Source organism: Eubalaena glacialis, chromosome 12, assembly GCF_028564815.1.
Source record: "Eubalaena glacialis isolate mEubGla1 chromosome 12, mEubGla1.1.hap2.+ XY, whole genome shotgun sequence".
NCBI lineage: Eukaryota > Metazoa > Chordata > Mammalia > Artiodactyla > Balaenidae > Eubalaena > Eubalaena glacialis.
In genome coordinates this window covers 96,500,785-96,526,721 of record NC_083727.1, presented here as the reverse complement: position 1 = coordinate 96,526,721, position 25,937 = coordinate 96,500,785, and the positions used below count along the sequence as shown (strand labels likewise).

At 40.6% G+C, this 25,937-nt stretch overlaps 1 protein-coding gene across 1 annotated transcript in view; it reads right to left on the bottom strand.

The window, feature by feature from the left end:
- The window catches only part of KCNQ5 (potassium voltage-gated channel subfamily Q member 5), a 575,434-nt gene that overhangs the window by 198,272 nt on the left and 351,225 nt on the right, over window positions 1-25,937 (bottom strand). Inside the window, exon 2 of the mRNA XM_061206754.1 lies at window positions 4,591-4,681. Coding sequence (XP_061062737.1) covers window positions 4,591-4,681 — 91 coding nt within the window. The remainder of the gene's footprint in view (window positions 1-4,590; window positions 4,682-25,937) is intronic.

Sequence of the window (25,937 nt, the reverse complement as noted above, 5' to 3'; positions counted from 1 at the left end):
CTGTGCTCTGCAACAAGAGAGGCTGCGATAGTGAGAGGCGCGCGCACCGCGATGAAGTGTGGCCCTACTTGCCGCAACTAGAGAAAGCCCTCGCACAGAAACGAAGACCCAACACAGCCATAAATAAAAATAAATAATTAATTAATTAATTAATTAAAAAAAAAAAGCCATTCCTATTACTATTTGGATGGCAATTCTTTAGATATGCTTCATCTTGGGAACTAAAAACATTGTTAGTCAGAATTGTGTTCTATGTATTCTGTTTGGTTAAATTCAGAGGATAGACAAACTTTGAACTCAGATTAACTGTTTCAAAAACACATGTTAAAAGAATAAATACAATAGTCCCTAAATAATTAAGATTTCTCTTGGCTTTTTCCAGTATTCTACAACTGATTGAATTTCTATAATATACTATATTAACTGATAGTGAAAAGAATTAAAATACACATGCTTTTCCAGCTTATTACTAAATAAGAAAAAGAAAAAAACAAAGGCTATACTTGATCTTTTTTTGTCCAAATAAAACACAACAGTCTTTGGAGAAAACACTGATGAAAAGAATAACATCAGTAAAACCTTAGACCCACAACACAGTCCAAATATTTTTAGGTAGGTTTTAAGATTACACTTTGGTTTAAAACATACACCTCGACAATTTATCACTATAGCACAAAAATAGGAGGATACGCAAACTCTCTCCCTACAGAAAGCCGTGTAGCAACGGCTTTCAGAGACCATCCATCTGCAGCACTTACTACACTGCTTAATACAAAGGCCTCACTTGCATCAAAGGACTGGTTTCTACTTTGCTAAATCTAAAGGCATTCAACAGTGAGGGATACTCCTACATTGTTGGTAGGAATGTAAATTGGTACAGCCAATTTATGGAGGTTCCTTAAAAAACTAAAAATAGAGCTACCATATGATCCAGCAATCCCACTCCTGGGCATATATCCGGAGAAAACTCTATTTTGAAAAGATACACGCACCCCAATGTTCATAGCAGCACTATATACAATAGCCAAGACATGGAAGCAACCTAAATGTCCATCAACAGATGAATGGATAAAGAAGATGAGGTTCATACATACAATGGGATATTACTCAGCCATAAAAAAAGAATGAAATAATGCCATTAGCAGCAACATGGATGGACCTAGAGATTATCATATTAAGTTGAAGTAAACCAGAGAAAGACAAGTAACATATGATAGCGCTTATATGTGGGATCTAAAAAATGATACAAACGAACTTATTTACAAAACAGAAACAGACTCACAGACGTAGAAAACAAACTTATGGTTACCAAAGGGGAAGGAGGGGTGAGGGATAAATTAGGAGTTTCAGATTAACTTATACACACTACTATATATAAAATAGATAAACAACAAGGTCCTACTGTATAGCACAGGGAACTATACTCAATATCCTATAATAAACCATAATAAAAAAGAATATGAAAAAGTATATATATATACATATATATATATAGCTGAATCATTTTGCTGCACACTTGAAACTAACACAACATTGCAAATCAACTATACTTCAATTAAAAAAATACAAATAAATATCAAAATTATTATGTTGAGTAAAAGAAGCCAAACACAAGACTATCTCTATAATATCTAATTCTTTCACTCAACATAATGATGGATATAATTATCATATATATGACATATATGAAATATATGTGATATATACAGTGGTACTTTTGTTACAGCAGCCCTAAGAAACTAATACACATGACAATATGTGTTTCTCAAAACTCATGAAACTATACACTTAAAATGGGTGATGCTTAATCTATGTAAATTGTATCTCAACAGACCTGATTAAAAACAAGGGCATTAGAGGAAAAAAAAAAGACTGAGGGGTAAAAGAAGACTTACAGATGGCCAACAGGTATATGAAAAGAACTCAACATCACTAATCATCAGGGAAATGCAAATCAGTACCACAATACGATACCACCTCACACCTGTTAGAATGGTTATTATTAAAAAGCGAGAGAGAAGTGTTGGACAGAATGTGGAGAAAAGGGAACCCTCCTACACTGTTGGTGGGAATGTAAATTGGTGCAGCCACTATGGAGAACAGTATGGAGGTTCCTCAAAATATAAAAAATACAACTACCATATGATCCTGTGATCCCATTCCTGGGCATACATCCCTAGAAAACTATAATTCGAAAAGACGCATGCATGCCGATGTTCATTGCAGCACTATTTACAGTAGATAAGACATGGAGACAACCTAAGTGTCCACTGACAGATGAATGGGTAAAGAAGATGTGATGTGATATATATATCACACACACATTGGAATAATATTCAGCCATAAAAAGAACAAAATCTTGCCATTTGTGACAACATGGATGGCTCTTGAGGGCATTATGTTTAGTGAAATAAGTGAGACAGAGAAAGACAAATACTGTATGATTTCACTTATGCAGGACCCCTGAACTCGCAGAAACACAGTAGATAGGTGGTTGTGCAGGTGTGGGTGGAGGAAATGAGTGAAGGTGGTCAAAGTGTACAAGCTCCCAGTTATAAGACAAACGAGTTCTGAGGATCTAATGTGCAGCATGGTGCCTATAGCTAACAGTACTGAACTTTCCACTTGACCGTTTTGCTAAAGAGTAGATCTTAGGAGTTCTCACCACACACACGCACACACACACACACACACACCACACACAAACCACACACACACAATGGCAACCATGTGAGGTGATATACTGTTAACTAACTTCACTGTGGTAGTCATTTTGCAATATGTATGCATATAAAATTGTCACGTTACACACTTTAACTTTCACAATATTATATGTCAATTATATCTCAATAAAGCTGGCAAAATAAAAAGGATGAGCGATGTGTAAAACGTCTACATTTTTATCTACTCACATGCACTCTAGTTACTGAACTCTGGTCAGTTGTCCACTGCTCAGGAAGTTTTAAAAATCATGATATTAACCGGCTTTTGGCTTTTGAATAACGTGAGTTTCTCTGGATTATTTAGAAACTCATTAGCAATGACTGAATTTATATTTCAGAGATTTGGAGGATGTAAAACTCATATTTTGGATTCTTGACCTGGTTATAAAAGAAACCTTTTTACAAGATTCTTAATGCTTGACTTACTCATAATATATATCATTGGTCATGCAGTAAATCCAGTTTTTCACGCTCCCAGCTCTAAAAATCAGATTTATATTTTCGATCTACAATTCCCAGCTGTAGTTCTGTATATGCACCCAAAAGCCAGCTCTGCCTTAGACCTTGGCTCAGACCATTTGTTGTTATCAAAGGGGTGCATGAGGCTAAAAGCCCACTTGCTACCCGAATGGAACCTTGTAAATGGCACAAATCCCCAGTGGGCTCTTCGGTCTATCTGTTTTCTATCTTGGGTTTCAACATAGTAACCTTGACGTTAGCAATATACCGCTGAGCATGATTTGTATGGAGACGAATTGGGATAGATTTGTTCCAGGTTCAAAAGCGATTTCTCCCTGTCACAGGGCAGAGACTTGATGAAGTGTTGGCACTCTAAGCACAAACCAGCCTCTGCGAGCACAGGGGAAAGAGCAGCTGCCCAGGTTGTACGAGCTGACATCCTTCACTTCCCACCTTTAAGGTAAGAATACTTTTCTTGTATTAAATGTTCGCTGCTGTGCATAACCAATTTCTGTTTATTAAGGCACATGGCCATCTTACCCCACCCCCTCTTTCTCTCTTTTCCTCTCTAGTCAAGCAGGTTTTATGGAAAAAGTGAGTTGTTCCAATGTATAGTTCATTCAGACAGTGCTGAGACTGTCAAGTTTGATTTTTGGGACTGAGTGAGTGGGTCAAAATGGATGTAAATGAACCAAACTTTCAATCAGATGTGATTTGAGTATACAGCGCTATAGTTCAGTTGTAATAGAAAGTATAAGAGTTTAAAAGGCCCAGAATAATTCAGACTAAAATATCTTGGGGTATTTTTCCATTTTAAAATGAATTGAGCAATTCTCTGTGGTTGAGGATTGACAGCATAATGGAAACAGAGCAAATTGCAGAACTTCTCACCAGGTAACTTCATTAGCAGCAAAATTCATAATGCAGCCTGGTGGTTGAAAAGAGCATGAAGCCTTCTGTTTTCTTAGGAGGTGCCATATGCTCATAGCTCTTGGCCGACTATACATAGTTACTGCTAAATTGTGGTTATTGGAAAACGCCCTCTATCCTGTAACTTTTAGCAATATTGTAAGAGACCTCAGAGATGCTGATTCTTCTTGTAATTTACTACCATAGAGAAACATAATTAAACCTGCTTCCAAGTATTGCCTTCTACTTATGATGCAACTATAACACATGATACTGCTACGTAATAGCAATCTAGAATATTTCTATGTATTCTTGGGGATTGACTAAAGGTTAAAACGGCAGGCAAACGTTTCAGTGACCTTTGAAACTTTTATACTTCACAGAAACTCTTTTTTCTAGAGATAACTTTTCGTGGGACAAAATGCATTGCATAAATATTATAGACAATTCTTGTATTATGTAAACTTTATGTACATTTTTGTTCATATGTTTCACTTACCAGAATCAAGAGGCAACTTGAGGCCAATTTTGTGTGCTCGGGGATGGTGGAAAACACTGACAAAATCAAGCAACCAAAGACAAGGAGAAAACTGTAAAACAACAAAAAAAAGAGAAATCTGATGAGAACCTTGCCTTAGCATGACAGACTTAAGTTCTTATTTCTAATGGATAAAGCACCAGATGCATTTGAATTGGCATTGATTAAATCATAACAGCCCTAAAAGGGACTAGCCATTTTGAATGTCAAAATACAATGTGATGTCCAGTGCAAATGGGGCTCCTCTGCAACTTTACTGATGAGAAGAATGAATGTGTGTGTGCATGTGTATGTATGCGTGTGTGCGTGTGTGTTGCGTGCTATACTTAAATGTCCACAGCTAAGAATCTGCGAATCTCCTATAAAGGGCTTTCCCAAGCAGGGGTCCTGAAAGGCCCAGATGTGTTTTGTTCTCCTGTTCGGGAGCACAAGTGGTAGCTGCTCTCCTGTCAAAGGGGCAGACTCACGCTCCCGTTCGGCAGCTCTGGTGAACTGTCAAGGGTTCTAAGTGGTTACTAAGCCACTGGCTCCTTTTCAGAGTCTAGTATTGTTCCTGGATTCTCATTTGCCATTTCTTTATAGTAATAATAAGAATAGAAAATGACTTCCTCTGCTACCCATGTGCTTTCCATTCCCTTCCAGTCAAACCCCTAGAGAAATGCCCCCAGCTCTACTTGTGCTGCAGTGACAGAGAGCATTTTCTACTAGCCCATCTACAGACATTTTTATTCCTAGAAATACGGAACTTCTGGAGTCCAGGGAGGGGAGCCGAGTTCCCAAAGTAAACGTCTAATAAAAAGGGCAGGCTTGGTTTTAAAGTTGAAGTTACTTATCCCGAAATTAAAAAAAAAAAAAAAAATCCCAATATTTATTTTCCTTAAAAGTCATATTTCTTACTTTTACTCACATCGTACTCAACAATCTCCTGTAAAACATCAGCTCTGTGTTCTTTAGTACAGCTGGCCTCTGCCTCCTCTTGACTTGCCCTGATGAATCTGCACGTCTTTCTACCACACTTGACTGGGGGCTCCCAAGGGCTGATAGCCAGGGATTGGTGACTTACGGCCTGGGGACAAATCTGGCCAATAAAGTTTTATTGGCACACAGCCACACCCGTTCATTTGTGTATTCCCTATGGCTGCGCTCACAAGAACTGCAGAACTGAGACTTGTGCTCTAAGCACAAGACTGAAATATTTACTCTCTGGCCTTTAGAGGAAAGTTTGCTGACTCCTGATTGATACCATGTATTCCTTATTTCTTTATATCTATTTCAGCACAGAACCCGAAGTGAGTATGCTGATAATTACTCACATTCGGAGGGTTTCGTATAAGCGAGATACTGAGCTAAGCCCCTTTCACATGCACTATCCACATTAACCTCTCAAATTTATGGAGTAGAAATCTCATTGTTCCCATTTTGCAGATATGGAAACTGAGAATTAAGAACATTTTGTGACTCATCCCAGGCTGCTTGGCGGGAAGAGGGGTTCAAGCACTGCGTGTCCTTGAGTTGCCACATGGTGTCGCTGAGGAGCACAGAAGACGACGGCAGTGATCTCTTGGCTCAGCAAGACTTCTGGGGGTACTTCTCTATCTCTTCCAACCAAGAGGGAGGTAGTTATTCTGAATAGCAGAAGCCTTCAAGAGGAAGGACTCTACTAGGGAGAAAACCTGGTACATGAGTTAATAAAAACTCATCATACTTTTTGTCTCATGTACCTGATGATTCAGAATTGTTTGGACTATATTTTAAATTGGCCCTAGCAGACTGGGAATTGTAAACTAGACATCAGATTCCAGCGCACCTACAGACCCCGAACTACTCACGAGAAAGTGAAATCCAGGGATCACTGAGGGAGTTTGGAGGATGAAGTGGCATCAAGTAAAGGCAGTGACACACGTTTCCCTCCAGGGAGGGGCTGTTATCTGTAGATGCCTCCTGAGTCCAGGTTCAGCAGAAAACACTGGGAGAAGCAAGCAGGGGACGACTCAGTCACTAAGACACCTTCTTCCCGGGGCATCCCGATGGCGGCCTCATGATCTCCGTGTTTGTTCAAAACAGACCTACATCACGCGCCCTTTTGCTAGCGGCTTCTTCATTAACAGTTGGGTGTTGCTTAATCTTTTCCCTTCATGTCACTACTTTGCCCATTTTCTTTCTTGAGCTGATCTTACCCTCCTTTCTGATAAGAGTAGTTTCTGTGCTAGAATTCTGTTATTTCTATGGGGACCCATCTGACGACAGCAAGCCAAATACCTGCACTGCCCTGGCTGCCTGAGGGGCTTTGATGAACAAATACATTAATTCATGAATTCCTTCCTTTCCTCAACCATTCATCCACTTGTCCAATCAGCAAATACTGATTAAGCATATAATACCAGGCTGAGCCACAGGGATATAACAATAAATAAGATTTTCTTTTCTTGCCTTCTCAGAGTTCAGGATCTGTTGAGGCATACAGGGTAGTAAACAGATGTAAAAAGAAAATTAAAATTCTGAGTGATGATAGCAAGGATAGGGAAGGTACAGGGGACACCAGGAGCATACAAGAGGGGAGGGATTAGGCAGGACTGGTTACTTCGCTTGTGGAGTGCTAAGTGAAAACGTGAGGGCCCTTTGTTTAAAAAGTATTAAGAATTTCAAGATGGTGACAGCAGAGCATGACACCAAGTGTGGCACCTTTCAAAGTTCTGGGCTCCATAGGACTGCACAGGTGGAATGTCCACGAAGCCAAACTTGGGGTTTGGGAAGACTTCCTGAAGCATGTATGGACCAAAATGAGCCCTGAAGGCCCAGGAGGAGTTAGTCAGCACAATGGCTGGGTGGCTGGGGAAAAGGACACTCTAGGCCATTCACCCGTGTGGGTGAAGGCCAGGTGCAAGTACAGTGTCACCAAAATTCACTAAGCAATCAACAGGGTAGAGTGAGTGAGCACCTGCTAGCTAGCTTATCCTCTGGTGGTTCATGAAAAACGTAAGGCAGGTCATTCCTGCAAGTTCATTTTTTGCATAGGAATCATCTTGGTTCCACTGAAAACATGTCCGCGAAAGACGTCATGCCAAGCACAACCGAGGGACGAGGGTAAATCAAAGCAGCCCCTACCTGTAAGGAACTGAAGATCCAGTGTGGTGTGTGAGGTGAACACACAGGGTCATCATAAAGGGTAGAGACAGACGTGTGCTAGGAGAAATGCCCCTGTGCTTGAAAGTGGGGAGGGGTTCTCTTCAGTTGGGAATCATGGAAGCACATCAAGAAAATCTCCAAAAATGGGTGTTGCTGGAGCTGGTCTTTGAAGGAATGGTTGGGTTTCAACAAGAGAAGTTTCTGGAGAAACACATTCCAGAAAGAGGGTGCCATAGGAGAAAGGCAACATGGCAGAATATGAATGAGATAAAGTATTTGCTCCCTGTTTCTTGGAACAAAAAGTTATCGAGCTTAACTGTAGCACAGGATGAGACAGGTGGCTGAATTGGGAGTCTGGGGCCATGGTGGGTAAGTCAGGGTCTGTCTTTAGTTCAGTAGACAGTGGGAACCAGTGAACATTTTTGAACAGGGAGCTAATATCATCAGAGTTGCCCGCCGGGAAAATAAGTCGGCAGGCGTGTGTGTTAGGATGTCTCTGAGTACCTGAGAAGCAGGGTCAGGAGTGATGGTGACCAGGTTAGGTTGTGAACTCACTGGCAGAAACGAGGGTAGGACAGAGAGGCAGACTGGATGCTGTGAACACAGGAGCTTCCTGACTTGGTAACTCTTAGGCTCAGGCGTAGAGGTTGGGAAGGGAGGGGGCGCTGAGAAGTCTGAGGTTTCTGTCCGTAGTTATTGGTGATGCTCCTAACAAGCCAGGAGGGGAAAAGTCAGGAGAGTGAGGAGGAAAAACCGATTTTGAGGAGAAGAGGACAAATCCAGTCTTGGACATCCACATGGAATTGTGGGTGTGAATCTTGGGCACAAAGTCTGGCTGGAACATGGAAGTGCTTTTCTCCTGGAGGAAGTGAATGTGTAGACCGAGCATAGGAGGAAGTGCAGACGGAGCACAGGAGGTTTGGGTAAGTGGCATAAAGGGTATCTGGGGACACTTCCTCATCTTGGAGAATGACACCACGGAGAAGGATGGACACACGCTGCTGTGAAGTGGCTCTCGGTGGCCCTGCCAGAGACAGACTCCCCGGCTGGAGAAGCACTGGGCTGACAGCATCATCTCTGAGGGGACAGCCTGCACTGGTGGGTCCGAGTGTGGCTCTGCTGACCTCCCTGCTCCTGAGGGTCCCACACCTGTGTGCATGCTCTCAACGCCCCCTCTCCACCTGTCTGTGGGCCGAACAGAAGTGGGAGCAGAGGCAACAGTCACTGGACAAGGGGTGTCTTAATCCAGGGCCCACGGGCCTCCAAGGGGTCTGCGGATAGAACTTTGAGGGGCTGTGAAAGTGGATGGGAAAAAATTACGTCTCTGTCACAAACCATGACAAAAACCATGATGGCGTCAGCAGGGATCGTGACTCTGTCACTCAGAGAAATCACAGATATTTTCATATCCCGTTTTACAGTTGTAGATGAAACAGTTACGTTTCATCTTAAATATTGATTGTGCCGCATCACTGTTGCAAGATTATGGTAGTTATTAGACCCACTGCTGGGAGTTGTTTTTTTAACGCATTAATAAAGAAGCACATGTAATACTATATCAGAAACTTGTTTAATATTTTAACAATAACATTTCAACGTAATTTTTTTCTTTTGTAATCACCTGTATTTTATGCATTTAAGAACATTATTCTGAGGAATGGTTCACAGGCTTTCCCAGACTGCTGATGGGTCCACGGCTCACAAAAAATTAGAAGCCTGTGGGGGGAGATGAGGAGGTCAGGGGCTGGGAGCTGGAAAATGGCCCGTTTGGTGGAGGTCACCAACCTAGGTAAGGTTTTTTCTTTTTTTTTTGATCCTAGAGCATTTTAGGTATTTATTTCTGTATATTTAGTCCTGATTTTTTACTTTCCCCCTAGGAGTAGGTTTTAAAATAATTTTGAAAAAACATGAATATTCTTTCTTTTATACATTAATCCCGAGATATCATAAAATCTGTATTCCTGCAAAATTATTCTGTAACAGCTACTGGCTTTTATTTTGCCTGAAGCAATCATTTATATTTCGTTTCTGAGGAAATTCACTTTGATGTAGACCTTTCGTCCTTTAGAAGGCAGAGATTATTCTAAGAGGAGAAGAAGGGCATTTATGATGCAAAATACTATTCAGTTCAAAGCCTTCTATGTTTATTCCAGAAAACTACCATCAGCTTTTGTGGGCTAATTAAGAACCAATTTGCCAGATTTACTTTGGTAGAAAGCTCTACTTGGAAATATCATGGGGGCTTGTGCAACAGATGATGTCCATGACTTGGGAAGCCAAGGTCATGCCTCGAGCAGGGGTTCATTTTGCAAGAATTAAAGTGACGTGAAAATAAAGCAAGTTACACGTCATTCACACACACACACACCCCCAGCCCCGCAGGAGCCACTGTGAACTCTGCGGTGGAGAAAGGAGGCGCAGGGCTGATGCCGCCCGCGGGCTCTCAGCGAGCTGAGCTCAGCTGCCAGGCGGACTCGCAGCACGAGCTCTGTGGGCCGCCCTGACCACACGGTCCCACCTCGAAGGTGCTCGTGGCGAGGTTTTTGGGGGACAATGCGCTTTCCATGTGTAACTGTTCACGTGAGTCAACTGTTCGGAAAACTCTGGGGGAGGGGAGATCTCGAATGTCTTAAATGGATTGGAATCATGGGATTAAAAAATAAAGAAGGCTAACAGGAAGTAGATAGGAAGTTTTTAAAGAAAACAACTCTTTAGAAATAACTTCCCAAGGAAATTCAACCCTAGCTCTGACTTCTCATAAATTTTTCAGTATTGCTTTGATAGAGTGTGTATTTTTTTTTTTTTTTTTTTTTGGCTGAGCCCTGTGGCTTGCGAGATCTTAGTTCCCCCACCAGGGAGTGAACCTGGGCCCTTGGCAGTGAAAGCGCAGAGTCCTAACCACTGGACCACCAAGGAAATCTTAAGAGAGTGCGTATTTGAGGCAAGACCTCACAGGTGCATTGTGAATGATGAGGGCTGGAGCCCACACGCACGCATCAGTGACCACAGATGACCCACCGGCTGCCCCCGCACTTGCCTGAGGACATGCTCCCTAAGAAATCAAAACCTCACCACAAGAGAAATGGCTGGAGACCATTTTTTTTCTTCCAGCATCCTAAATTTGCCTTTATTTCTAAACTTGGCACTTTGCAAAATGTCCTTTCTGCATAATTTTTCCATAAAAGGGCATCTCGCACATGAAATCTATCCACCGCATGCCCTAGCTTCCACTGCAAAGCAGCAAAAATTAAATACGACATTTTTGGTGTCTTTAAAGGTGAGCTGGAATATTTGATTAAAAACACTGCACAATACTGCTTTTCAGGTGCAATGAGCCCTACACATTAATAAAGACCCTGATAAATAAATACTAGCACCGTAACCTCTGTGAAGTTGCAAAAATAGGTCATCAGCTAAGAGTTTCAAAAAGAGAAACGCTGCCTTTTACACCTGTGTGGTGTGAAAAGGAGATCAGAGGCTCCAGGAAAGGGCGGTTTCTGCTTGCACGGCGAGTTTCCGCAGAGGGCCAGGCTGATGCCAGCGAGTGAAAACAAGAAAGAAGACCCAGAGCGGTACAAGAGCCCCCCTCAGAGCGGAAGCATCGGGCCTGCTTCTCACCCAGGAGCAGGGATCCCAGGGGCAAGAAGATATCTGACTGTCCTCCCTCTCGAGCCAGGGGCTGTTGTAAAGACGTCACTGGTGGACGACTGTGCAGGCCCAGCTCCTGAGCCCCCAGCACTTAGAGAAGCACAGGCCTGTGACAGACACTCCTGCTGGAGCCAGGTGCCCCGCTCCGGGGCCCCTCCTCACCTCACCCTCCTCTCCAGGGTCTGGACCCCGAGGACGCGCCCCTCCCTCCATGCTTGTTCTTCAGACACTGGAGGCGGCTTTACCACGACTCCTCGTCAGCCCTCAGATCACACACCCCGCGTGTCAAGCAGCGCCCATGTCTGTCTCCTCGTCACTGCTGTTTAAAAGCACATCCCGTTCGTTCCCGCATCCCTCAAGTTTGACTCAGGCCCATCATTATCCTCCAGTCTCAGCAAAAGATGGAGCATTTAGTCATCAGCATGAAATATCTGCACTCTCAGTTCTTGCCAGGGAGTCCAAATCCAAACTTTCCACTGCCCAGCTATCAGCAAAAGTCTGCTTTCAAAAAAGACTGTCTTGAAGATACGCACTTGCTCATTTTCCTGTATTTTTCCTGCCACGTCACAGGGCGTGGAGCAAACGTGGCCACTGACAGCCTGTGTACTCGGACCTCATTACCTTGACTGCTCATAGAACTATTTCCACGAAACTATGTTTGCTTTTTTGCTGTTTTCTTGAGGAGTAAAAAGCCTTTAACCAATTTACTATATTTTAAGAGTTCCTCTGTACTTCACCTTGTATTTGTTCAATGAGGTATCATGTAAGAAATTTCTCAGGATTTTATCACAAGAAACATCTTCTTGCAAAATGACGGGCAAATTGTTGGCCATTTTTAATGATTTTATGTTGCTGGGTCCAGATTTATTATGTTATAAGGCATCAAAGTGTTTGTGGATGAAATTGAAAAACTTTTATGGATAAATGTTAATAAATCTTGAAAAATGTAATAGGTTCTAAATGACTAAAGAGAGGAAAATATTCTGAGTGTCAAAAAAAAAAAAGAGTAAAGTAGGGCACCTTGGACTTTGTATATTGATAAGCTCAATCACAACTCCTACAAATATCCCAGATAGAATATAAGCAAATGAATTTTTAAAAATTCAAGAGAACAGCTATGATTACCAGAAAGCAACATAGGCTCACAACAGTAAGAAACACTAAACTATGCTTATTTCCTGTTTTGATTGGTTTCCCAGCTTGCTATATCAGGGGCATAGAGTATAGATAAAAAGTCTTGATTTCAGCAAAGCACTGGTAAGTGGTTTATAATATCCTTGAAGAAAAGAAGTGGAAATTCAGGCAGGATAGATGCTACAACTCTTGGGAGGACATGTACCTGGTGAGAGGTCTGGAGAGCTGAGCCACGGGGTTTGTAAGAAAACTCTGAACACTTGTGTCTTGAACACAGGTGAAATCCTATGATCCATCAAGCCAAAGCACCATCCGTTGCTTCTGGGAAAAATGATGGGGTTTTACTTTATGGAGACAGCGATCTTTTAACATAGTTGTCTCCTTGCCTTGGCTGCTAGGAAGCTCGGCAGTGAATTTGTGACTCGTTTATAACAGTGCAGATCCCTCTGTTAGCGGCCTCAAGTCCTTTCTGAATGCTACAGGGTATCTGGGGGTATACCTGGTGAAGGCGTGATTTTGTCTATAACTCCTCTTTCTTTGAAGTAGGAGTATTAATGCAGCCTAAAGTTGCACTCTTTTTAAAGAAGCAAATGACACCACTGGCTCAAATTTAACAATGTAAACTAAACCTAAATTTCTCTCACTTAAGTTTCTGAAAAGCTGTTTACATTTGTTGCTTTTACATTTTATTATGTTAATCTTGATTCATTTATTCCTAGCATGAACTACCAACTCCCTACCTCAAGAGTCCCCAGGTGTTCTGTGCTTGTCTTCAGAGGCAACAGAACACTATTTCCTAAAGGGCCCGAGGTCTGCAATTTAGAAACCCACCAGTCAGGTCCTTGCCTCTGCAGGCTGTTTCTGTGTCCTTTCCAGGAAACACTACTGAGACTGAAAACCAGTGTACATGGTTCAGAGACAACAAATTTAAAATAAAAAACAAAACCAGTTTTCCTACTGTCCTATATTCAATGTATGCAACAGGAGAGCATTCTATTTGATATTTTATATCTTTGTTTCCCTGTTATATTTTCCTCTGAGCAAACAGCGTCATCTGGGATTCTTATTTGCCTGTTTATTTTGGTCTCTTCTGTTAGAATGTAAGCTCCACGAGGGCAGGAACAGATTATCTCTCTTATTTGCCACTTTATTACCAGTAACCAGAATCAGGCCTGTACTAGCAAATTCATTTATTCATGTAACATGTATTACTCAGGGCCTGCCATGTACCAGGCACTGTTCTTGGTGCTGAAGGCATAGTAGTGAATAAGACAGACAAAAATCTGTGCCTTACATTCTAGTAGGAGAGTTGGGTCATAAACAATGTAAACAAATAAAATGTATACAATGTTAGAGAGCGATAACTGCTAAATAAAGGACAGGATGCAGACACTCAGGGATTTGAAAGTTTGGACACAGTGCCCGGGAAGGTCTTACTAAGATGGTGACATTTATTGAACTTTGAATTTCAGAAGTGAAATCCCATGACCTATCAAGCCAAAGCAATGGTGCCTTTGGGATTCAGCTGGCACAGGCCTTCCTGGCTCTGCTCCCTAAAGCACTGCTTTTATCATGCCAATTCCCTGTTTTAAAAGTTATGGTTCCTTTCTTTTGCTGTCACATCCAAACTCCTTTGCCTGGGTTTTAAGATCCCCACCGGAACATTAATTCCTCCATTCTCCCAGAGAGACCCTCTGGGCAACCCCATCTGCTCTATCTTCTGCACAATACCATGTGTAATATGATAATGGGATATAATAATGGGACTTCACCCTTCCACGTGCTGCTCCTCTGAGTCAGTAAGTCATGTGGCAGCTGGCACCCACGCTCCTGCTTTCTGGCCCATCCAGCCCCCTGTCCACATACCTCACTGCCTCTCCCCTAGAGCTGTTTTAAAGACTAAATGAGGCAGCATCAAACTCAGAATTTGTGTTTTAACATAACAAATAAGTATATAAATACCAAATTGCTTTAAAAATGCCAACTGAGCATCACATTGACACATAATTGCTACACAATTTCTACAAGTTTTAACAAGGATAAAATCATGAAAGAATTAAAGTGACTTATAATCTAAAACCTCTGCTTATAAAGCAGGACATTTGAAAATGTAAAACATGGGACAATGCCCAGCAGGGTCTGAGGTGCTCAGGTAACTTGATGGTGTGTCTAGGCAAACCCACGTGAACGACAACGTGATAAGACAGCTGGGCTGGAAGGTGTGACCACGTTCCCCAGGCTGACTAGTTGCAGGGCATTCCTGACACACAGCAGCCTTGGCCTGCTGGACCTCAGCGTCCAGTCCCTTGCTACTCCAGCTTCTCGAAAGGACTCGAGGCTGCTCTGAATTAATAGGTGGCAGCACCGAGAAGCTGCCGGGCTGCAGTCTGTACGTGGGAAGGAGCCTCAGTTGAATTGACCAGGCAGAGATTCACCCTTAAAATGAGCACTAAGGACTGCTGACCAAGGCTGCCTTGCTGATGAACAGGCCACATGCAGTTCCCCGACTGAGAAAGGGGCCCCAGCAGAAGAGCATGCTAACCACAGCCATGAATGAAATAAAAGCTGTCTGTAAAGGCTGAGGAAGAGACAACATTGTACAATCTATGTGAATGTTCCTTTTAAAGGCATCTTTTCAAGAGGTAATTTTGGTGCTGACACCATGAAAAATAATCCAGTCTAATAGTTTTGATAATATGAACCCATGTGGATTAAATTTTCCATGCTTTGTTTCAAAAGGTCTGTTTATGCAAGAAAGTGAGCTATGGCAAAGGTTGAAAACATATGTTAAAAGATGTTTGACAATAGTTGTCTGGCCTGAATGATTTTTCCATAAAAAGATGGTCAATTTATTAGGCAAATAATAACTTAATCATTGCAATTTTCTATGAATATATGATAATAACCATTACGTTATCTGAAAATGAATAACAGAAATTCTGAAATGATTTATTTAAATATTTTTATTGGAAGAAAAGTAAAAGGGGATAAAGTAGGCTTAAAGTTTTAAGCAAAAAGCTATTTTAAAGTACTATATTTGGTAATAAAATATCAATTATGAATTTGTTTCATAACTGGATCCATATGATCCACTTACTTTAAAAATAGATTTTCCTTAAAAGGTTTCCTGAGAGCAGTCACACTACATGGGAAATCTTGGTGCAGCTCTTTGTTACACATATGCCAGGAGGACCCATCACTTCTCGTGAAATGAGACTTTTAAGTCTCACAGAATAAAAACTTTCAACCCAACGGAGTCAGGTTATGCTATGGGGGCTATAGAGTGGGTGACTGCTACTGATTTTCTCTATTTGGCCTACAGAAATAAAGCAGTAAAGTGACTAAAACAGCAGAAAACAAAATCTTTGCAAGTAAAGTACTCTTGGCAGTAGACTTTATGATGTGGTACAACATCAGAAAAAAATAAACCCAGAAAACAGATGTCTCCAGATAGTAATAACCATAAACTCTGAAACTACTAGACATGTAAGTACCTGCTCAAGGGATAAGGAAGATGCATGTTTCTTTTGGGGACTGACCTGCAATGGCACTTGTTGCTCTTGGTGACTGAGCTGAATGGAAGCTGAAAGCCGGCATCACACCGAGTGGAGCCCCTGAAAAGTTTATGGACCAGCAAAGCTGGCAAGCATAGACAAACACTAGACAGAACGTTATTTCCCACCTCTAAAAATATATTGTAGTCAGTTTTAAAAACTGTAGACACTCCTCCAGGGCCCAGTAAGTAAGTAAAAGGGTCTGCTTTCTCTTGCTGCTGCTATGTAGATAGACATCAAGAATATTTTGTGTTTGTTTCCAAAACAGTGAAGTTGGTGATTCCATGTATATAATAAACACAACTGAGGTGGGCGTGGCTACCGTGGTGGGGCAGGAAGACCCTGAGTTCACTTCCTCCCATGGATACACCAGAATTACAGCTACCTACACAGCAACCGTCTACAAGAACCACCTGAAGACTAGCAGAAAAGATTTCCCACAACTAAAGATATAAAGAAAGAACCACAACGAGATGGGTAGGAGGGGCAGAGCCATGGTTTAGTCAAGACCCACACCCCCAGGTACGGGACCAACGAACAGGAGGATAACCGCAACTGCAGAGGTTCTGAGTCCCACACTGGGCTCCCAATCACAGGGGTCTTGCACTGGAAACACAAGCCCCCACCCCAGAGCAGCTGGCATTAAAGGCCAGCAGGGCTTACGTACGAGAGCCAGAGGACTGGGTGAAACAGAGACTCCACTCTGAAAGGGAGTGCAAAGTCTCACAAGCTCCGAGTCCAAGTGCAGAGGCAGTAATCTGAAAGAAGCCTGAGTCAGACCTACTTGCTGATCTCAGAAAGACACCCAGAGAGGCAGGAGGCAACTGGGACTCCCGCTGGGGACACAGATGCTGGAAGCAGCCATCTGGGGGCTCATTTTATCAGGAGGACACTGGTGCAGTCAAGCACCAGCTTGGGGTTCTTCTTTCAGCCTAGTAGCGCCAGGGGCTTACCTGCCTATCAGCACGCCAGCGCCAAACCTGGGCTCCCTGGGCCCCACAGCCAGCCACGCTGGGATCTGGCCCTGCCAACCAGCGTACCAGCAGCCACTGCACAAGGCAGGACCTGGTGGCCAACTGGGACGGGGGCCAACCTGCCTACCAGCACATCCACAATAGTCAGCCCGCCACAAGAGAAGGGCCCACAGAGCCCACACAGGGGGCACCCCTAGAGCATATAGCTCAGGTGACAGGTGGGGAGTGTGCTGTTGGGTCCCATAGGACAACTCCTACATAAGACCACTTCTCCAAGATGGGAAATGGAACCAACCTACCTAATACATAGAAATAAGCACAGAGAACTTGGCCAAATAAGGAGACAAGGGAATATGTTCCAAACAAAGGAACAAGATAAAACCCCAGAAAAAAAACTAAGCAAAGTAGAGATAAGCAACATAGCCAATAAAGAGTTCAAGGTAATGATCATAAAGATGCTCAATGAACTTGGGAGAAGAATGGAGGAACACAGTGTGAAGTTTAAGAAAGAGTTAGAAATATAAAGAAAAAAACAGAGCTGAAGAATACAATAACTGAAATTAAAAAAAAAAACTAAAAGAAATCAACATTAGATTAGATGATACAGAGGAACAGATCAGCAAGCTTGAAGATAGAATAGCGGAAATCATCCAAGCTGAAGAGAAAATAGAAAATAGGATGAAAAAAAGAGAGTATAGTTTAAGAGACATCTGAGAGAACATCAACACTATAGGGGTCCCAGAAGGAGAAGAGAAAGAGAAAGGGACAGAGAACTTATTTGAAGAAATATAGCTGAAAACTTTCCTAACCTGGGGAAGGAAACAGACATCCAGGTACACGAACACAGAGAGTCCTAAACAAAATGAACCCAAAGAGGTCCACACCAAGACATACTATAATTAAAATGGCAAAAAGTAAAGTTAAAGAGAGACTCTTAAAAGCAGCAAGAGAAAAGCAACTACTTACACACAAGGGAACTCCTATAAGACAATCAGCTGATCTTTCAGCAGAAACTTCGAGGCCAGAGGGAGTGGCATGATATATTCAAAATGATGAGAGGAAAAACCTACAATATGAAGAACCTAGGGGCAGGACAGGAATAAAGATGCAGATGTAGAGAATGGACTTGAGGACACAGGGAGGGGGAAGGGTAAGCTGGGACGAAGTGAGAGAGTGGCAGGGACTTATATATACTACTAAACGTAAGCTAGTGGGAAGCAGCTGCATAGCACAGGGAGATCAGTTCAGTGTTTTGTGACCACCTAGAAGGTGGGATAGGGAGGGTGGGAGGGAGACGCAAGAGGGAGGAGATACAGGAATATATGTATATGTATAGCTGATTCACTTTGTTATGAAGCAGAAACTAACACACCATTGTAAAGCAATTATACTCTGATAAAAATGTTTAAAAAAAAAAAAGAATATTCTACCCAGTAAGGCTCTCATTCAGGTTTGATGGAGAGCTCAAAAGCTTTACAGACAAGCAAAAGCTAAAAGAGTTCAGCATCACTAAACCAGCAAAATTGTTAAAGGGACTTCTTTAAGTTGGAAAAAAAAAAAAAAAAGACCACAACTAGAAATATGAACATTTTGAAAGGAAAAATCTCACTGGTAAAGGCAAACACACAGTAAAGGTAGTAGATCAACCACTTATAAAGCTAGTGGGAAGGTTGACAGACAAAGTAGTAAAATCATCTATATCCACAATAGGTAGTTAAGGGATACATAGAATAAAAATTTATAAAATATGATGTCAAAAACATTAAATGTGCAAGGGGAGGAGGAAAAATGCAGAGTTGTTAGAATACATTCAAACTTAAGAGATCATCAACTTAAAATAATCTCAACTTTATATATATGTGTGTATACATATGTGTGTGTGTGCTATATATATATAAATATATATATATATACACATACTAATATATGAACCTCATGGAAATCACAAACCAAAAATCTATAACAAATACACACAAAAAAAACAGAAAGGAATCCAAACATAACAATAAAGACAGTCACCAAATCACAAGAGTAGAGAATAAAGGATACCAAGACCAAAGACACCACAAAAAAAGAAAATTACGGGCCAATATCACTGATAAACATAGATGCAAAAATCCTTAACAAAATATTGGAAAGCCAAATTCAACAATACACTAAAAGGATCATATACCATGATCAAGTGGGATTTATCCTAGGGATGCATGACTAAATATCCATAAATCAATTGACATAATACACCACACTAACAAACTGAAGAACAGAAATCATATCATCATCTCAATAGATGCAGAAAATGCTTTTGACAAAATTCAACATACTTTCACGGTAAAGACTCTTAACAAGTGAGTATAAAAAACATACCTCAACATAATAAGGGTCATATGTGACAAGCCACAACCAACATCACACTCAACAGTGAAAAGCCGGAAGCATTTCCTCTAACATCAGGAACAAAACAGGGATGCCCACTCTTGCCACTTCTATTTAACATAGTACTGGAAGTCTTAGCCACATCAATCAGATAAGAAAAAGAAATAAAAGGCATCCTAACTGGAAGGGAAGAAGTAAAACTGGCACTATTTGCACATAATATTTTATTTAGAAAACCCTAAAGTCTCCACCCAAAAACTGTTAGAAATTATAAATGAATTCAGCAAAGTTGCAGGATACGAGATTAATATACAGAAATCTGTTGTGTTCCTATCCACTAATAGTGAAATATCAGAAATAGAAAGTAAAAAAAAAAAAAAAAAACCCATTTAAAATCTCATCAAAAAGAATAAAATACTTAGGAATAAACTTAAGCAAGGAGGTGACAGACCTATACTCTGAAAACTATAAAACACTGATGAAGGAAGTAGAGGATGATACAACAAAATGGAAAGATATCTCATGATCTTGGATTGGAAGAATTAATGTTGTTAAAATGTCCATAATACTGAAAGTGATCTACAGATTTGATGCAATCCCTATCAAAATACCTGTGATATTCTTCATAGAACTAGGACAAACAATCCTATGGAACAACAAAAGACCCCGAATTTCCAAAGCAATCTTGAGAAAAAAGAACAAAGCTAGAGGTATCACTCTCCTAGACCTCAGACTATACTACAAAGCTATAGTAATCAAAACAGCATTGTACTGGCACAAAAAGACACATACATTAATGGAACAGAATAGAGAGGCTGGAAATAAACCCACGCACCTATGGTCAATTAATCTATGACAAAGGAGGCAAGAATATACAGTGGAGAAAAGACATTCTCTTCAATAAGTGGTGCAGGGAAAACTGGACAGCTACCTGTAAAACAATGAGATTAGAACATTTCCTCACACCATAAAAAAAAAAAGTAAACTCGAAATGGATTAAAGACTTAAATGTCAGACCTGAAACCGTAAAACTCCTAGAAGAAAATATAGGCAGGAAGCTCTTTGACATCAGTCTCAGCAACATTTTTGAATGTTTCCTCCAGCAAGGGAAACCCGAACAAAGATAAACATTGGGACTACATCAAACAGTGAAGAAAACTATCAACAAAACAGAAAGGCAGCCTACTGAATGAAAGAAGATATTTACAAATGGTATATCTGATAAGGGGTTAATATCCAAAAATATTTTAAAAACTCATACAACATAAAAAAAAATCCCAAACAACCCTATTAAAGATGGGCAGAGGACCTGAATAGAAAATTTTCAAAGAAGACAAACAGATGGCCAACATGAAAAGATACTCAACTTTACTAATCATCAGGAAAATGAAATTCAAAACCACAGTGAGATATTACCTCACACCTGTCAGAATGGCTATCATCAAGAAAATGAGAAATAAGTGTTGGCAAGGATGTGGAGCAAAGGGAACCCTTGTGCACTGTTGGTGGGAATGTAAATTGGTTGAGCTACTATAAAAACCAGTACGGAGACTCCTCAAAAAATCAAAAATAAGCTACCATATGATTCAGCAATGCCACTTCTTGATATTTTTCAAAGAAAAAACCCACTAATTTGAAAAGATATACACCCCTATTTTCATGCAGCGCTATTTACAATCGGAATGATATGTAAGCAACCTCAGTGTCCACTGATAGAAGAATGGATAAATAAGATGTGGTATACATATACAACGGAATATTACTCAGCCATAAAAAAGAATGCAGTCATGCCATTTTGACAACATGGATGGACCTAGAAGATATCATGCTAAGTGAAATAAGTGGGATGGAGAAAGATAAGTACTGTATAATTTCATTTATATTTGGAATCTAAAAAATGATACAAACAAACGTAATAGAACAGAAATAGACTCATAGATACAGAGAAAAAACTGGTGGTTGTCAGAGGGGAGGGAGTGGGGCAATGAGTGAAATAGATGAGGGAGATTAAGAGGTACAAGCTTCCAGTTATGAAATAAATCATGGGGATGTAATGTACAACATAGGGAATATAGTTGATAATACTGTAATAACTTTGTATGGTGACAAATGGTAAACAGACTTATCATGGTGATCATTTTGCAATGTATAAAAATATTGAATCACTATGTCATACACCTGAAACTAATATATTATTGTAAGGCAATTATAGTCCAATGAAAAGAAACCAAAAAAACCCACAAACAAACCAAAAAAGTGAGACAAAATGTGGCTGTATTTAATTTAATATTATACCCTTCACTGACAATTTTAGAGATGTTTACTTAAATTCTGTTGTTGTTTCAGGTACATGATTGAAACTAAAACATATTAAGTGGTGATGGAAAATATAAAAGTTGAAAGTGGTAATAGTTGAGTTTTGCTGCAGATCTTCGGTTTTCATAGGCACCCATCCTCTAAAAATATCTCAGTTTTCTCACGAGTAAAGTGACAGGGATGCACAAAATAAACCCTAGCATCCCCATCCATTAAAATTCAGTTGTTTCTGGGTACTCTGATGTTTCTGCTTCTGTTCAGACAGCAGTGGCAGCAAGGCTGTGTTACTGAAGAGCCAGAAATGGCTTCTGATTCCTGGGCCCTTCAAAATGCACGAGGCTGGCAGGGACCCAGAAGTATCACCTGCACAGTCTACCGAGAAAATGCATTATTTCCCCTTCTTGCCATAAGAGAGTCTAGGCTATGTCTTTTCCCACTAGTTATTGCCTTCTGCAGGAGAGGAAGGGAAAGGAGAAAGATTTACAGCAGAGATTGGCAAACTTTTCCTGTAAAAGGCCAGATCATAAATATTTTAGACTACGTGAGCCATATAGTCTCCCTTGGAGTTACTCAGGTCTGCAGTTGTAGCTAAATGAATGGTGTGGCTGTGTTCTAATAAAATTTTATTTACAAAAATAGGCAGTGGACCAGATTTGATCCACAGACTGTAGTTCCTTGATTTAGAGCTGAGGGGCAACAATGTGATTTCCGCTCTCAGCTGGCTTGACAATTGTAATTCTCCTGCCCTGGAGTTCGTCCCCCAGAAAGGTTTTCAGTTTGTCTCCTGCTACTCAAGTCCTTGTGATAAAGGGCAATCATGAGTGGCTCAGAATTTGTTTCAGATTTAAAGGTTATCATTCAAAAAAAATTTTAAATATAGGGAAAATTTTATGTACAGTATTAAATGCTTTTTGCCTCATTAAATACAAAAATAACCAAAGAACAAATAGATGAAAGCAAAATGATGTCACATACCTTGAAATTTTTTTTGGCAGAACTAAATTCAATACTATTTTGTGATTGACAGAAGAGAAAAGCAATTTCCCTTCTTTATGATTCCTGTTTTGCCATTTGTATTAGCTAAAATGAGTATCAGCCAATCAGAAAAGTATGGGATCTTTGTCTTCTCTGTTTAATGTTGCTTGGTGGAAAACCATAACTGAGAGAAAAGCAATAGGAAATTAACCAGGTACTATGATCTGTAATAGGTTTCAGGCAACTTTTCCATCACTGTAAAATTTTAAGAGCTTGAAAAGTTTTCCAGAGCATCTATCTTTGCCACGAAGCTTTGGGAAATAAAAAGTTATTTAACGTTCTCAAATTTCAAAATGATTTTCCATAATAATTCAGTCTTTTAAAGGATTTCTACAAAACCCTTACCCTCCAATAAAAAAAAGCAAATGCTTTAATACACATACATACACACATACTTTAAAAAAGCATCTGAGAATAACTCTCCAACATTAAATTCTTGAAAAAAATCCATGGCATCTCCAAAAATTACTGTGGACCCCAAGGTTTTAACATTCTCTTTCCACTGAGTAAAGTAAAAAATTTTCAAACATGGATTTTCTTTTTATAACTAAAAAGTTTATAGCCCTATAAATATGGTATGACTGTGATAAACAATAATCTGTGGCCACAAAATATTAACTGAGGGCCACGTGTTGTTGAAAGTGGGACACTTTTTTCTACTCATTTGGGGCATCAGTGAATGAATAAGTGGATACTGCTTTCTTCCTTTTGCCGAGATGCTTCCTTTTCAGTTTGATTTTGTGAGCCAGAGAGGTTTGGTGGAACTAGCATTGGATTAGGCATTAGAAAGCCTGGATTTTAGTTTAGCTTCACTACTTCCTAGCTTGGAACCTGTGATGGTTAATTTTGTGTGTCAACTTGACTGGCCACTGGGTGTCCAGGTTGAAAACATTATATCTGGGTGTGTCTGTGAGCCTGTCTCCAGGTGAGATTAGCATTTTAACTGGTGGACCAGTAAAGTAGACGGTGCTCTCCACTGTGGGTGGGCACCATCCAATCTGATGAGGGCCTAAACAGAACAAAACGTGGGGAAAGGAGGAATTCACCCTCTCTTCCTGCCTCACTGCTTGAGCTAGGACAATACATCTCATCTCATCTTCTCCTGCCCCTGGGCTGGGGTTTAGGCCGTCAGCTCCCCTGGTTCTCAGGCCTTAGGACTGAACCACACCACTGGCTTTCCTGAATCTCCAGCTTGCAGATGGCAGACTATGGGACTTCTCAGCCTCCATATTCACATGAGCCAATTCCTCATAGTAAACATCCTTTATATATATATCTCTCTCCTCTTGGTCTGTTTCTCTGGATAGCCCTAATGCAGAACTCTTTTTTTAACATCTTTATTGGAGTATAATTGTTTTACAATGGTGTGTTAGTTTCTTCTTTATAACAAAGTGAATCAGCTATACATACACATATATCCCCATATCCTCTCCCTCTTGCGTCTCCCTCCCTCCCACCCTCCCTATCCCACCCCTCTAGGTGGTCACAAAGCACTGAGCTGACCTCCCTTAACACAGAACTCTTGGCCAAATCTCTTGTTTCCTTTGTGCTTTGGTTTCCTCATTTGTAAAATGAGAAGTCTAATATCTGCCACAGGTGGGTAGGATCTGATTATATGTGTGATGAAATGAAAGTATTACACAAATGCATGGTACTCTTGTGAGAGGATTATGAAGTCTCTGAAAGCAAGCCTTTGTCTTACTTCTTGGAGTTTAAGAAAAATTCACTGAACACCTACTAGGCACCAGCATTACCCACCACAGCCTTATACAAAGAAGCCACTCAAAAATTATTCATTGACTTGTACTAGTTAAATGCTATAATTAATAGCAAAGAGAGATTCATCTATTCACTAGTGAAAAAAATGAAGGTCCTTCTAAGACTACATTAGATTTCTGAAAGGGGGGATCTGAAAACCAGCTGTGGCAAGGCAGCTTGCATTCAAATTGACAGTAGTTAGCCGAGGTAGAAGCTGTGACAAATAGTTATGGTTAGAGAATCTCTTTACCAGTAGCTAGGAAGGCACTGTAGCCTTGACGGCAGGCAAAAGCCATGGCAAACAACTGTTCCTGTTTCTATGAAAAAATGTCTGTCACAAAGCTCATTAGATTATATTTAGCACCTCCTGTAAAGTCTAATTCTCCTCAACCGGGTAATTAGATTTGATATTACTGAAACCACATGTGGAGAAAACCCACTGCAATTTTCTATTTTCAGATCATAGTGTCGATATTGTATACATGTGCATATGTATTACACACATGGTGGTAACCCATGGAAGCTGGTAGTTATCCTGATTTATAATCAAAGTGGGGGCCAATGGAGAATGAAATATAGGGGACAAGATAGAAATAGGCGTGCTTGAATTGGGGGTGAATATTTTCTCGAGAGCATCTGTCCTAGAGCCAGTCGTCTACGCAGGCCTTTAGAACTCCTGCCAAGCAATTCAGTAGAGACATTAGGTAGTCAGAGGCTGTCATATGTGGACAGAGTCCTCTCAGGTACCTGATTTCTGGGATCTTCTAGATGCTCTTAGACAACAACAAGAGTCATAGAAACAGGGACAGATGACAGAGAAAGAGCAACAATAGTTGACTCAGTCTGTGTCTGTGATACTGAACTCAACACAGGAAATGGCTCAGCATTTAAGGATGGCTACAAGTAATCAGCCTGATAAATAATGTTTAGGAGACAGCATGATACAGAGTAGAATGACCTGGAAGTGGAGGAGGCCAGAAAAGTTCTGTCCCAAACTGGGAATGTGACAGGAGTCAAAATGCCCTCCACCCTCCAAACACAACTGGCAAACTGTCTACCCAAGTGAGGAGACTGGTATGGAGTGAGCAAAACTATTAGGTTTAAATTTACAGATTTACAGTGAAATTGCCATTATTTGACTTCAGAAACAATCCGATTTCAGCAGTTTTACATGGTCCAATCTTACATGTTATTCCTATTATCCTTATACTTTGTTGCATATATATGTATATACATTTATATACACTCAACACAGAAGTTCATATATATCATTTTCCCAGATTCAAATAATCCCCTTAACAATAATATCTTAGAGCGACGAAGGGAAAAATGGCTTTCCAAGCAGACAATACTTATAAAATACTTCCTGTGTCTCGAGGGTTTTCTCTTC